The 15,870-nt window shown below is 34.7% G+C and overlaps 1 protein-coding gene across 2 annotated transcripts in view; it reads left to right on the forward strand.

The window, feature by feature from the left end:
- LOC113177471 (WD repeat and FYVE domain-containing protein 3) overlaps positions 1–15,870 on the forward strand; it is a 238,746-nt gene that overhangs the window by 181,982 nt on the left and 40,894 nt on the right. For both annotated transcript variants that reach the window (XM_077803562.1, XM_077803563.1), the window contains 8 exons: positions 236–313; positions 1,656–1,883; positions 4,916–4,969; positions 7,133–7,301; positions 9,902–10,065; positions 13,171–13,319; positions 14,455–14,575; positions 15,651–15,736. In XM_077803562.1, coding sequence (XP_077659688.1) covers positions 236–313; positions 1,656–1,883; positions 4,916–4,969; positions 7,133–7,301; positions 9,902–10,065; positions 13,171–13,319; positions 14,455–14,575; positions 15,651–15,736 — 1,049 coding nt within the window. The remainder of the gene's footprint in view (positions 1–235; positions 314–1,655; positions 1,884–4,915; positions 4,970–7,132; positions 7,302–9,901; positions 10,066–13,170; positions 13,320–14,454; positions 14,576–15,650; positions 15,737–15,870) is intronic.

Consider the following 15,870-nt stretch of genomic DNA (forward strand, 5'->3'; position numbering starts at 1 on the left):
CTGACAGTGCTCCAGAGCTGGGCAGCAACCCCGGGGGGAGGACAGCAGATCTGGGTCCACCACATAAGCCTCTATTAGATTGAGATTCATCTTTCAGTATTTGCTTTTGTCTTCTGTAGTAGGCACTTTTGACAGCATTTTAACTGATTGTTCAGCATTGTTTTCAATGCTAGTTAAATTGTTTTTTCCAAGGAATTCTGTGAAATATTCAGACTCTTTTTCCATTCATTGTTAGGAGATTTCTCAGTGGATGTTTACTCATATCGCTGTTGTTCGTGACTTAGTTGATACACAGTATAAGGAATATCAAGAGGTAAGAATTCATAATCAAAGCAGTGGTGTGTTTTGCAATTCTTGGGTGTGAAAGGACTCTATTTCTCCTGATATTTTCCTACCTGTTTTATGATTATGTTGGTGATGATGAAATTAATTATTCTGACCATCAGCTGTTTTGGCCCTTGATTATAATATAGAAAAATTTGAATTTCCTATAAGTAAACTGCATTGAACAAAGCAACAAACAACTAAATTTTGATAAAATTCACTGCTGACATAATACACACCTTTGTTCCTAATAAAATTATAAAAATCATCCTTCTCTTTCTGACTTTTAACAAAGAGATTGTGAAAATAGGCATAAAACTCTCTGAAATGTTTCTTAAAATTGTAAAAAATTATGAGCCAAATAAAATTCTTTTTTTACTATAAGTAAAAACTAAATTCAGCAAACTCATTGTATTCATAATTACTCAACAGCTTATTCTAAATACTCTGTTTACAAAGCATCTGTTCTAAGTCAATCAAAAATTTATAAATGATTAACTGATAATGTTTTATGGACATAATACTGGGTCCCTAGTATTATCATCCCCACAAGGAACATACAAGTACTGTTATGTAATTTCATGATTGTTCACTCAGTACATTTTTACTAGTTTTATATAAAAAGATCTTCAAGTTTAAATTGTATACTTCTATTCTGTGAATCATTAAGTAAATTAATTATAATCACCTAATGTTAAAACATTTTGTTTGGCAGATAGCAAGAATTTAGACCAAGTCATGAAAAGTGGTGTGTCTAGGTCATTGACTAATAGAAAATGAATTTCCTTTTATTTTTATATGAAAATCAAGCTTCCTTTTGTGCTTTCATATTTATATTCTTTATCTAAAATTTTTGAAATGTTTACCAAGTTTCTGTTGGCTCTATTTCTTGATCTGGTTTTCCTAGATTTCTCCCATATATGTTGGAGGAGTTATTTTATATTTTTGGAGTATAGGATTTATCCTTATCATACCATATTTGTACTTGGTACAATTTTTACTATTTCAGTGTATTTTCATAAGTAATATTACCATTTTTCCTGTGCCAGAGAAATAAGTTCCTTCCACTTTCTATTCTAGTAATATTGCATATACTAACCTGTACCTGTCTGCAATTTACTTTATGCTAAAATAATCACCTTGGATCACCACAACACCACATTCTCAGAGAATCATTAGTTTTTTTACCTATATATAAATGTACTTTTATGATACTGATTGAAATGTCATGGACTGCATTTGTTCCCAAATAATTAATTTTGTTGTCTGTAGGCTTTCCATTGTTAGTTATGCTTTTGCTTGAAAACCAACCTGAATTCTTTCCCCCATAGCGTCAGCAGAATGCTCTGAAGTATGTGACAGAGGAGTGGTGCCAGATTGAGTGTGAGCTGTTGCGGGAGCGAGGGTTATGGGGTCCCCCCATTGGTTCCCATCTAGACAAATGGATGTTGGAGATGACAGAAGGACCCTGCAGAATGAGGAAAAAAATGGTGCGAAATGATATGTTTTATAACCATTACCCCTATGTGCCAGAAACAGAACAAGAGACAAATGTGGCGGTAAGTATACAGAATTAAAATTCACAATACCTTTTTTGAGTCTTTCTCTTTATTTGTAAGCATTTTCCCATATTAGGTCCATTACCTGCAATTGCTAATTTAGAAAATCCAATTGCTTATATTAAATTGATTGGGGTGGGGGTGGGAGATACAGCAGTGTAACAAATAGGGAAATATAGTAAGCATTGTAATATAGTAGATTACCAACTCCAGAGCCAGACTGCCTGGATATAAACTCTGGTACTGCCAACTTACCATCTGGGGATGGGGCATGGAATCTCTAGATTTCTGTTTCCTTATTCTTGAAAAGGAAAAATAATATTCACCTCTTAGGACTTTTAGAGGATTAAGTTAGTTAAAATTACCAAAGTGTTTAGAATTATATCAGTCACAGAATACATACCCATCACCTCTTGTTCCCCCATGCCAAACCCTACCTCCATTTATCTCATACTTATTGGTTCAGCCTGTCTAGAAGCTACTTAGAATCAATGCATCTATCAGTAACAGATGGATAAAGAAAAGTGATATGTGGTGGAATACTACTCAGCCTTTAAATAGAGGGACATCCTACCATTGCCACAATGGACCTGGAAGACATACTAAATGAAATATGCCAGACACAGGACAAATTCCATATGATCTCACTTAATGTGGAATCTAAAATAATTAAACTCAAGCCAAGAGTAGAATAGTGGTTACTGGAGGCTGGTGAGTTGGGGGATAAGGAAACATTGGTCAAATAGGACAGAGTTTCAGTTAGACAAGAGGAATAAGTTTTTTGAACTCTATTTCTGAGCATAGTTACTACAGTTAATAGTTAATTTTCCAGTAACCTTAGTATTTTTGCCTTATCTGTATCTTTTTCTTCTTTGTTTATAAAAGTATAAACTTTCCTATCAGATTAAAATAAAGTAACTTATTCAGGGTTTGGGGTTCACTTATTAACATCAGTATTTTACCTAAGCCAAGGAGTTCCCAGCCTTGTGAAATCAGAACAACTATGCATGCACCATGTGGAACTTGTTTTTTGACAGATGGGTTACATATTGGACATGTAGAAGCAGTTGAGAAATGTTGGAGATACATTTAATTACACTAGGAGTGTGGAGGGAAAGGGGACACAGTTCTAAGAATGTAGAATTCATGCAACATACATAGTTCACATATAAGGCAAGTTAATCTGTGGGAATGAATTTTCTAAATGAATAATTGGGGTTTGGGTTTTGGTAGTTCAATATCTTGCAAATTTGAAAGGCCGTTAAATACCACATTTATCTTATGGAATATGCAATCCAGCAATGTTGAAAACAGAAAATATCAAAAAGTGGAAGCATCTGTTAACCCACTGACTTAAGGCATAGAATTAAATAAATAGAACTAATGTGGTCTTGTGCCACATAACAATGTTTCAGTCAAAAATGGACCAAATATACAATAGTGGTCTCCTAGAGTATATTGCCTACTGTCATTGCAGCCATCTCAGTGTATGATGCTCTCACAAGGATGAAATTGCCTAGTGGCACTTTCCTCAGACGTGTTCCTGTCATTAAGTAATACGTGACTGTGTTCACAGAGCACAGTGAGCTGCTTATGCAGTTTCATTTAAATCTCATAGAGGTGCACTGAAATTCACTTCATATTACCCTAACTTAACAGATAAGAAACTGACCTAGAAAAGTTAAGAAACCCCTTTTCTAGATTTCTGTTGGGGCTATACAGTCAAAAATACAGTAAATCCCAAAGTTGGATTTGAGAATAGTAACTGGTCCATTTTGTTCTATTGGTTTATCTCATTACCTGTTCAGCAATTTATCTTATTTTTATGAATTTCAATGTGAGTTGAATGTCAAAAACACTTCTCTGTGCATATGATTAACTAGAGTTCAATATTTTTATAATTCTTTTTTGAGATAATTTTATATGCAATGAAATACACAAATCTTTAATGTACTATTCAGTAATTTTCTTTGTTTTTTAATGGTATATTTCCTGATCTGTTTTTGCCTTTAAAATACCTTTATTGTATTGTGGTCCTTCAGTAAGTTTTAGTAAATATGTATACTACATTTATGGCACCAAAGCCCTTCCCAAAATAGAGAACACTGACATGTATTTTAAAAATTATCCTTCAATATAAGTATAGTGTTTGCTTTTAAAGAGATTCATTAAAACCAAGTGAAGTTTTTAAAAGTATGCCAGTGGTATGGTGCTTGTTTTGCCTAAGAAAGCAAGCATCTGTGAAAACATTTGCTTTTCATGTGTACTGTACAGAATGGTACAGCAGTCATCTGCAGATTTATACCATGAAAGAACGAACACTTGAAGTCATTCTTGGCTGTATATTGTCTCTGTAGCTACCTGTGTGTTTATGTGCATAAGCATAAGACAACATCTCTGCAGAAACTGCCTTCCTGATAATCAAGTGACTACCTAGCTTTTGGTTTGGGGACTGATGATTCTGTCTACCTTCTGCTTTCAGCCTTTCCTAGGTGGTATCTATAGAAATAGTCAAGGGAGTATAACTTCTTGGGCTTCAGGGGCAGGTGTATATTTTACTAACAAGCACTTAGTGCTCTTTGTGTGAGAGTGTATAGTAGATGGTAGCTTAAACTACACAGTTGCTCGGTTCTATCACAGACCTGGGGGTGTTTGTAGGGAAAGGAAGATTGAAGACCCTCGCTAGCCAGAGGATAAATTAGTCAGATTGTGGGGGTTTTCCCTTTTGAAAACTACAGAGTTGCCTGTAAACCATCCATGACAATAGTATCCTGTGCCATTTAAGAGTTTGTTCCGTTCACTAGTACTCAGACTTTTGAAGTTTTTAAGATTTAGTTAAAACTACTTCTGATCAAAGAGAAAATAACCACAAGATACTGATTAGATTGAGCTGCTGAGATACCATGTTCATTTCTTTTGAGTGAATGAGTACATCTTCCATACTCTGTGCAGTCCTAAAGAAAATTTTATTTTTGTGTTCTTCTTTATGTATTTTTTTTCTGATGTGTCTGTACTTAATACCCTGTTTTCAGTCTGAGATCCCAAGTAAACAACCTGAGACACCTGATGATATCATTCCTCAAAAGGTAAAACACAAATTACCACAAAAGAGTGCAAACTACTTGCAGTTTTTTTGTTTTTCTGTTTTGTTTTGTTTCGTGCATGGTAGACTAGACTAACTTAACAGATTGACTTTCAATTTGTTCTAAGTTCCTGAGAGTTGAAAAGTTGGTGTCATTCCTGCTGATAAACCCTGTGTTACTCTTTCTAGGCTTTGTTCTAATTAGCTCTTTCTGGGGTTTGCCTGCTGCTCACTAACAGGCTGAATAGTCACTGTTTTCACTGTAAAGTATGTCTGGCTTCACGCATAACTAACATATCACGAGGCATGTTAGTAACGGGCAGCCTGGCATCTTCAACTTTTTTATTTCAATTATTTAATTCTTCTAGATATTTTGAGAATGTAGGAATATCCCTTTTACAATTATTGTTTCACTGTTTCAAGGAACTAATGGAAACTATGTATAGTTGCTGTCTAAATTTTGATTTTAATTTATTTTAGTTGGTATATAAAAATTTGTCTTATTTTCTGGAAAGGTTCAATACATAATTCAGTAAAAAAAAAAAAAAGAAAAGTGTACCTCAAATAATTTTTGAAAAAATCCTTATAGGTCCAGTTTATATGTGTGTATGAAATCAGTAAAAAAGCAGATGTTGTCCCACGTCTATTAATTCATTGTCTTGCCCATCACTAACTATGCCATCATCTTGTTAAATATCAACAGTTTTGAGTTGACGATGATTGTATAGCTCATATAAAAGAATTGTTATGGTACAAAGTGTACTGCCATTTTTTTCATTTAAAAAATATTGCACTGATCTTATTAATTTGCACATCAGTTTGATCCTGCCATGGTGTAATATTATTTTACATCATTTTAATACTTTGCTAGGTCATGTAATATTTTTCAGTTTTCATTAGCTGCATATCATCCCTCAGTTTATTTGCAGCTCTCTTAATTCTATGAGACTTTACCTGAAGCTAAAAGAAGAGTAATGTGGTTTCAGTTAGGTATATTTTTATCCTAAATTGGTTCAGTATTTCAGTATAAATATATAACCCAACTGGACATCTTTTGCATTATAGTTGGAAATCCTTTTAAAAGGAAGGGAGGCAGTTGCTTAAAATAAATACATATTGACTACTCAAGTTTGAAGAATATGAGACAGTAGAATATTTTAAATTAGATATTCATAGCAAAGGAGAAGTAAAATAATACTTAGAAGAGAAAGGTTGAAAAATATGTTTCAAATTCCATTAATTATTTAAAAATCTGGGTTTAATTCAAATTTTAAGAATCTACATACATATAATTTTCTTCTCTGTGATTTTAAATGTTGTAGGATATTTTAGACTTTACTCTCTTATTATTCATGATTTAAAGAACCTGGCTTTAGAATAAAGATAAATTATTTTTAAAAAAATTTAATAAAATTCTTATGGCATGCGTATTCCAAACCAGTAATTAATATCTTAACCAAAATGCACTTCTGTATGTTCCACTATACTCCTTATCTGTATATTTATAGATCATATTCTTTTACACAACCAACAAGAATGTTTTAGCAAACATTCAGATTTAGTTAGAACTAAATTGGGAAGTAGCAGCTCATAGTAGAGGTTAACTAAAAAACACCATCTGCAATGAAACTACTTGTCTCTGTTGAGTCAGACCTCAGAAGGGGGTGTCCATTTCCAGGGTTCCAGAGAAACCTTGGACTATGGGGAATGATAAGCAGTTCTGATTCTCTTCCTTCAAGTATCTGAGGCAAACACTTCCAACTGGAAGGTGGCCCACCTCATTTCTTACTTTACTTGTGGTGGAAGTAAAGAGCAAAGTTCCAGGCTCCTCACAACCCATATGGCACCCCTGCAGCAGGATGCCCTTCAGTAATGGAGGTTTTCAGATCCATCAGGGCATACTATACAGATCTGGAAATTCTGTTTCTGTTTGTCAAAGAACAAAACTGTTAATATTGTTATTTATGTATATTATTTAAAAAATTAATGAAATTTTAAAACAGAGAAACGTAACCCAGAAGTCTTGTGAATTTATTGTGAATCATCAGCTAAAAGCCCCTATCAAAGGGAACACAAAGACATCTTGACAGCATGCCTTTTCTCAAGAAGCTTGTGTTGTAATTCTTGGAGATAATTTTCTGAGTCATAATCTTTTGTTATTTCTTAGAAACCTGCCCGATACAGAAGAGCCATAAGTTATGACAGTAAAGAATACTACATGCGACTGGCCTCTGGCAATCCAGCCATTGTCCAGGATGCCATAGTAGAGAGTACCGAAGGTGAAGCCACTCAGCAAGAGCCAGAGCATGGTGAAGATACGATTGCTAAAGTCAAAGGTCAGCTTTCCTCTTTGATTCTGATTAAAACACATTTGGTGCATTGCTTATATATCTACATGAAAACATGAGCAATTTTAAGGGCCAATCTGAGAAGTATTTGCACATATTTTACCAACCCATCCTTCTTAAAAGCTGACAAACAGAAACAGATAATTTCCAGGTTTGTACAGTATGTTCACTGACTTGTGTGGCACCTGATATTTTAGCGAAAGCCCTGATAACTAAATAAATATATAAAATAATAACCACTAGCCCAGTATGATGGCACATGCCTATAACCCCAGCTACTCAGGAAACTGAGGGAGGAAGATTGCAATTTTGAGACCAGCCTGGGCAACTTAGTGAGACCCTCTCTCAAAATAAAAAATTAAAGGGCTAAGCATATAGCTCAGTGGTCAAGCTCCCCTTGGTGTAATTCACAATACTGAGGAGGAAAAAATGTACTGTTTCACTAGTATACCTTAGCCAACAATATGAAATAATAGTTTTTCTTCCTATGAACTGAGAGAGAGAATCTCAAACATAGACTTCAGGAACTTGGTAGATGATGAATTTGACTAAAATGGCATGGATTTTTTTCATTTTATAAAAATATATATATATATATCTTTAACTCAAATGCTGTCTTCCTCCTTCCTAAAGTTTTTCTGTGATCTGTACTTGAACAAATCTTATCCAGTCTTGAAGACAGGTGAAATATCAAATTGTCCTCAGAAACCTTTTGTAATTTCTCTGTTCACCGACAGCACTTTGCTTATAAATCTCTTAAGCAGGATCAGTGAGTTTTCATTGCTGTATGTGTTCCTGTAATTAGTGACTCTTTCTCGGAGCCAGAGATTCCCTGATAGCTTTTGGCAGACGTCTGACACAAAATGGGGATTTAATCAATATTAAATAAGTAGATCAATCCATTGTTTTAATTTTTTTTTAGATCACTGATCAACCATAAATTCAAAAGTCTTCTCATTTTCAAAAAATAAAACTCTGGAATATAAATGTACAAGTTTTAATTGAAAGGTTCTAAATTAAAAGCAGGCGGATTAAAAATAAGTTTTAAAATCGTTAGTAAATTAAAAATGAGTTTCAGGTCCTATTATTTTAAAAAAATTAATCATATACAACTGTGTCCACAAAAACTGCCATCTTAAATGGTGTTTTACTTTCCCCAGTATTATAACTTATCTATTCTCCTGTGATGATTCTGACTTACTGAATATTTTATAACTGATCTAATATCGTCATAGAATCTGTGAAACTTTTAATAAGTGAACAGAAGTTAAAGCCTTCTAATTTTGCTGACATGACACCAGCAAAGTTATAGAATTGGGTTCAAAGCATTAGTTTTTGAATGTAAGCCAAATTATAATTCAGTTAGACTCCTGTTTGGGTCATTGGCACTTAACTTCTCTGGCCTGATTTTCCTTCTGTAATTGAACTAACAATTGGTGTAATATACAAGATGTTATACTACACATAGAGTTGAAAGTTTTGACTCATTAACCTAAAAATAATTTCACCTTTGCAGATGTTCTCATGAGGATTTTCTCTTTCCTGAATAGTGACTGTACTCTTTTGTATATGAAAATAAGGTTCTTGTCAAGGCAAAGCAAACCTGATAACTAATGTTCAAAAGATAAGACTCCTAACAGGCTGATTTATACTTTTCCAAAATGATTAGAGCAATCATTACTGACAGCTATAATATTATTTTTGATGGTGTAATTGAGGAATATTTTAATTAATGTTAATTAATTACATATTAATTAAATGTATGATTTAGAGTGCATTTGAGACCTTCCCGTACTTTGGAATCTCACTGGTTACTATCATCCTCCTTTTATGATTTTTTAATATAGTTATCAATCTTTGGCATTAAATTATTTCCTTAATTTGAAAATAAATGATCTGTTCCTGAAATAAAAAATTCTGTTTCTAATCTCTTTGATTCGTTTTGACTAAATTTATTCATGTATGAAAAAATATACCATTTGTGAAATGAGTCCTGACCAGTGTTCATGAGCCTCCAAATAAGTGGGATCTCTTATAATATGTTTATAAGTTGCTATCTTTATTTTTATGCCAGAAATTGACCATTTATTATTTATTCATGACATCCCCTTAGTGGCACTGGTCTATAAGCAACACAGTTTTATTAATTATGCTAAACTCTGTTTATCTTACTGAGAATTTACTGTGCAATAATCATAATACTAAGCACTTTACATGGATTACCTCATTAGTCCTCCAACAATCCTCTGATGTAGATACTATTCCTGTACCACTTTTATAAATGAGAAAACTGAGGTTCAAAAGGGGCAAATAATTTTCCAAAGTCATACCTCCCAAGCCTTTGCTGCTAACCACTGAGCTGGGCTGCCTCTCTGTACCTTCCAAAGTTCTCTCAAATGACCTAACTTCCTTCTACAAGGCCCACCCAAAGGATCTACCATCTCCCAGTAGCACCAAACTGAGAGCCAAACCTTTAACACGAGGGCATTTGAAGGCCCATAGTCAAACCATAGCAGACTACATGAGACTACTTCTCCCCTACATGGTCCCTACAATATCACATGGTCCTCTTGGTTATTATACTGTAGGTCTAGTCAAGCCTCCTCTAAAACGCTCTCGTTCTGCACCTGATGGAGGAGATGAGGAGAACCAGGAGCAACTACAAGACCAGATTGCTGAGAGCAGCTCTATGGAGGGGGAGGAAAAAACAGACAATGCCACCTTACTGCGCCTATTAGAGGAAGGAGAAAAGGTACTGTGCTTCTAAAAAGTAAGGATTGTATTTAAGTAACATAAGACAAGTTGGTAGAGTGGTTGTAGAAAATAAATATTTTAGCCTCTGGAGTGAAATATAGTACAAAGAAAATTTGGGATTCTGGGTGCCACCTCTTTCATGTTATGAGGGGTTTCCTGACCTGTATATATACACTGTTTTCACAGTATAAAGTTTCATCAAATATTGTATTAACCCTTGATGCCTAATTCAGTCTCTTCCTCTATAACCTTTATTAGACTACAGCTCTTGCCATAATGGTTTGTTTCTTGTCTAGGTAAATAATCCACTCAGTAATCTGGCCTTATTGTTTTCTTCTGCATTTCTATACATCTAGTTACCACCTACAAAAGAGCTTCAGCCAATCCACTATTATCTCCAGTCTTATACTTAAGCCATGTTCTCTTTTACTCACAGAAGACTATGATACATTCTGTTTCTCTCAACCTCCTCCATCCTGTCCACTTTTTGAGGCTAATTTTACTGTACTGTCTTGTTGCCTAAGCCCCTAAAGCATTGTATACCTTGTAGTTCATTATTCCCACCATATTTTTATTTTTTTTTTAATATTTGAGAGAGAGAGTTAGTTTTAATATTTATTTTTTAGTTATTTCAGTGGACACAGTGTCTTTGTTTGTATGTGGTGCTGAGGATTGAACCCGGGCCGCACGCATGCCAGACAAGCGCGCTACCGCTTGAGCCACATCCCCAGCCCCCCACCATATTTTTAAACTCTGTACTCGTAGTTTTTCCTCCCAAAATGACCCTCTCTCACATGTGTAACCTCTATTCTCCTGACTGTCATCTGTTCATTATTTGAATGTGTGTAAGTCTCATGCAAGAAGCCTTTCTATCTGCTTTGCCAGCACAAGCTTGTCATTCTGTATTCTCTTTTCATAATTATTTATTCCTGTCTCTTTTCTCCTGAATGGTGAGCCCTTATAGGCAAGCATTATTTTTCCTAACCCACCTCCTTATTTAGTTCCAGTCACATGAAAGATACGCAATAAACCTTCAAATAAAAGAATAATTTTTTGGATAAACAAAGGGAAAGAAGGGAGGAAGGAATTGACTTTTTAGTGAGTATTACCTTAAAAGAATGTCCTTTTTGCTTATTATGTTAGATCTTGGTGTATAACTATTGAGCTCAAACCCACTAAGAAGTAGTAATCAGAAGTTGGAGTATAATTAAAACATTTCTGTTCACATATATGCCCTGATTAATCCGCAGTTAAAATATACAGAGAACCAATCATGTAACTGTAAAAGCATTTTAGGTAGGAATGAAGCACAAGAGAGTCTGCTTAGGGGTCCTGGAAGGGGGAGTGGATTCCTGTGCCTTAATCTGAATGTTACTGGCTCACTACACTGTATTTTTAGCATTTAAAACTTTGTATCAAGGTATACACTTATGAAATGAACATTTTTTCTGTGTGTATACATATGTAGATATTATACTGCAAATAGAGTTATTTTAGTAGTACATCAGGGGGCTGAGGGTATGGCTCAGTGGTAGAGCACAGATCTAACATGTGTGAGGCCCTGGGTTCAGTCCCAGTACCACCACCACCCCCAAAATAAGAGCACATCAAGATTTTCTCTCTTACAGTCTACCCTTTTATGATTAAAATGATTCAAATGTGGTAATGAACACTGACTTCCATTTAGATGTTTTAGAAAATTTATTGCAATGCTTTCCTTTTTAGAACTTTTGTTTACTTTTTTAATTATATTTTAATTGACTAATTTTATACATTTATGGAATACAATATGATATTTAGGAGGGGTCTAAAAATATTATAGAAAGATTCAATCAAGCTAACTAACATATCCATCCCTTCACCAATTTACAATTTTTGTGCATGGTGAAAATGTTAAGTTTACTTTAGGAATTTTGGAATATCTAATGCACTGTTATTCACCTTGGCCACTGAGTAGTGCAGTAGCAGATCACTAGAGCTAACCCTCCAGTTTAGATATAATTATTTACCCTCTGATCAGCATCTTTTCTCTTCCATTCTTATCCCTGCAACCTCTGGCAGTCAACTTTTTATTCTCTGTTCATTAAAAAATTATTTAATCTCATGAATACAACTTTTGCTCTGATTGCTTTAAGTTTGAATAGAATAGCAAGTGTATTCAAACTGACATTTGTTTGACTCTGATTTAGTTGCTGATTTTTTTTTCCTTTGATTCTTGTTGAACTAAGTTTAAACAAGAAAGAATTTTTACTAAGAATTAGATATTGCCCTTTGAAAAGAAAACAATGCTTACATTGAGAGATTTAGTAATTCCTCCTCCGAGGAGGAAAACAGAACTTCTGCCAAGTTTGACTTTTTACAATGGCACAACAGTCTGCCAGGGAGGCAGGATCCAGGTGGGGAGTAAATTAGGACAAATTCCAGTTGCAATCCCAGGGAGTGTTATGGAAAAAGAGGAAAGTGAACTATGTGGAAGAGATGACAGCCAGAAATTCCTAACATGGCTATGTGCATGATCTCACATAAGTTTCAAAACAAGCCAATGATGTGGATTAGAAATTTATAAATGAAAACACAGATATTCAGAGAAATTAGAGAACTTGATCAAATCTACAACTGTGAAATGAAAAGACTGGGAATTTACCCCGAGTTCATAGGCCCTGCAGACCATTCGTACTCCGTATCATCTTTTCTCACAAAGGGCACATCTTGTCCTGATCTCCTTACCATGAATGCCAAGCTTCTTGTATCTGCTCCAGGATGGCAGAGACCTCACCTAACTTGTTCCTCACTTGTAGAACCTAATACATAATATGCCAGTACACATGTTCTGTATTCAGTCTCTCACTGAATACTAGAAACAATAGAGGGCACAGGTGGAATACATGCATGGTGGATGATGTGAATGAATGGTTGTTTGCTTTTACTGAAGTCACTTGCAAAAAGACTATAATCTTAGGTGGATTCTTCTTAATGCTTAAACTCAGATTTACTGTGCTTAACTCACAGACTACTATAACAGAATAAGCAAAAAGAAGAAGAAATAAGTTATCTGGACTTTCTTTATAGCTACATTAAAGAATACTTGTGGCTTGCTTCATAGATCCAGCATATGTACCGTTGCGCTCGAGTCCAGGGCCTAGATACCAGTGAGGGGCTGCTACTTTTTGGTAAAGAACACTTTTATGTGATTGATGGATTTACCATGACAGCAACGAGGGAAATAAGAGATATTGAAACTTTACCTCCAAAGTAAGTAAATGAATGAAGAGACACAAAATGCAACTGTCTTTGTAAGACAGAAAATATATTTGTATATTTTCCTTTTAATATAAAAACTGTGTTCTATATAATATTACCTCTCAATTTGTGTGTGTGTATGTGTGTGTGTGCATGTGTGTGTGTGTGTGTGTGTGTGAGAGAGAGAGAGAGAGAGAGAGAGACTGTGAGAGAGATTACATATTCTCAGGGGTAATTCTGTTTTGTCAAGGTAATTAAAAAATTTTACCTCATGAAAATGAAAACTAAATTTTATTTCTGTGCCTTAATAGCATGGTACACCAAGTTACCTATCTTCCAATCTATGTACTTATAAATTTATTCTGAATTTGTAGATTGTTTCGTTTTCTAAGTGTCAGTACATACAAAGTTGTGCAGAAAAATGCAGGTGGCTCCAGATGCTATTATAAATGAAAGTGTTCCAGAGTATCACAGAAGCAGCACGCCTGAATCTCAAGCAGGGAAAGCTGAGGTTCATCCATTGTCCAGATTTTCTGGTGCTAGTGCCAGGATAGATGATAGTGGGTAAACAAAAAACTCAGAACACTAAGCCAAAGAAAGAAAAGAAGCTAAAGCCTTAGACAAACCATAAGCTTTTCCCCTTCCTTTAACATGTTGAATACTTAATACTGTGATATACAGACATGGTCTCTGTAGTTCATACTTAAAATAATTACTTTCTTAAACAGTCAAGAGCTGCATTCTGACTTTCAGGGCCCAGCATCATATGGAAATATTAAAAATCATGTTTTGTGACTATTGATGTAAAAATATATATATTAAAACATCTTATTTACCTAAAAGTTCAGGTTTTGTTCTTCTGATTTTGAAAGAAATTTAAACTTTTTGGAGTGCCAAAAGTTTGTGAAAAGTTGATCCTGATAATATTAAGAGAATTTTAAAAATTGTATTCATCAAAGGGGCTTTTTTGTATGTGTGCCAGATAGCTAACAAATTATTCTTTTAAAACATACCTTTAACTGAGAATTCTGATATATTGTTCCTCTTCTTATTCATTTATTAAAAATAGTACACCCTTTTTGAGCAGTGAATTTATTTCTTCCTAGTTTATTTATTTATTTATTTCCTTTCTCTCTGCTGCTTATAGTATGCATGAACCAATTATCCCTAGAGGAGCCAGGCAAGGGCCCAGTCAACTCAAGAGAACATGCAGCATTTTTGCATATGAGGATATCAAGGAAGTGCATAAAAGGAGGTATCTCCTACAGGTGAGATGATTTAGTGGTTCTAAACATTTTGTTAGGTGCCTTTGTTTGGAATATATTTTTAAACTGATATGTGCCGTGAAAATTCTATAGAGTCCACATTATTCTTTAGACAAGCTCAGGTCACATGAGTGCATAACTCTGTATAATGTACCTCTCCCTTTTTAAGTGCAACCTAAAATTTGTTATCTTTCTGGTTCATCTTTCCCTGAAGTTTTCTAAATCAACATTTTAATTGTCTTTTGTCACCTGAGGCCTGCTTGGGGAGGGAATAATAACACTTGGAGTTGTGGGTCAGCTGGAAATGAAAGTCCGAAAAAGTTATTTCAAGAAATAAAGTAGAAGACGCAGAAAATACTTTTTAAAGCAGGGGCTTGACAGGTGGAAAGACCTTATGGGTCTGATTCTAACAAAGGGAAGCCTGTTTGAAACACTCCAGAGTAATTTATTGTGAGGAGGAGTTCTTCAAGGTAAACAAGAAGGAAAGGCTGTGTGGAAGTTGGCCTGGTTGGGGACTTATCACTTGCCCAGTAATTCTTCCTCCTCCAGGCAGCTGGCCCCACAAGGCTAGTTGGGGCACTGGTATCTCTCTCTACTTCCAGGGAGTTGCCTTTGAACATAGGACTGTCTAAGCCAATAAATTCTGTGATATCACACAATTTTCTTTGAGGAGGAGATTTGCCAAGGCAACGAAGCTGTCTCAGATTGGTGAGATTACAGCAAGAGTTCTCCAAGGGGCAGCCTCCACTTAGACATGGCTTAGACAAGCCCACAGTTTATTAGCAGCTTCCAACAGTCTTTTAACATAAAAATCATTATTTCTTCCACTATAATTTTAGAAATTTATAATTTTATAATTACTTTGTTTTTCATTCTATTTTCAAAGTTTTTCTAAATAAATTGTGTAGAATAAGAAAAATCTTTTATTGTGTAGTTTAGTCTACAAAGAATTCATGACTCCCAAAATGTTCTTCAGTCAAGAAATTAATTTCTTTAACACTGTAGAAATGTAAAAAATTATATATAATCTTATTTGTGATATGTTTTATCCTAATGTTTTTCTCTCTGATCATTTCAGCCTATTGCAGTTGAAGTTTTCTCTGGTGATGGGCGAAATTATCTCCTTGCTTTCCAAAAAGGAATTCGGAACAAAGTCTACCAAAGGTCAGGTTTAGTAGGAATACTTTGTATACCATCATGGGAAGAGGTGGGGGGAACTTTCACCAACCAGTTTAGCTAGTTTTTTTTTAAAAAATCTAGAATATAGATCAGGGAATCAGCATCTTTGAAGAATATGT

The sequence above is a fragment of the Urocitellus parryii genome, chromosome 10 (genome assembly GCF_045843805.1).
Source record: "Urocitellus parryii isolate mUroPar1 chromosome 10, mUroPar1.hap1, whole genome shotgun sequence".
NCBI lineage: Eukaryota > Metazoa > Chordata > Mammalia > Rodentia > Sciuridae > Urocitellus > Urocitellus parryii.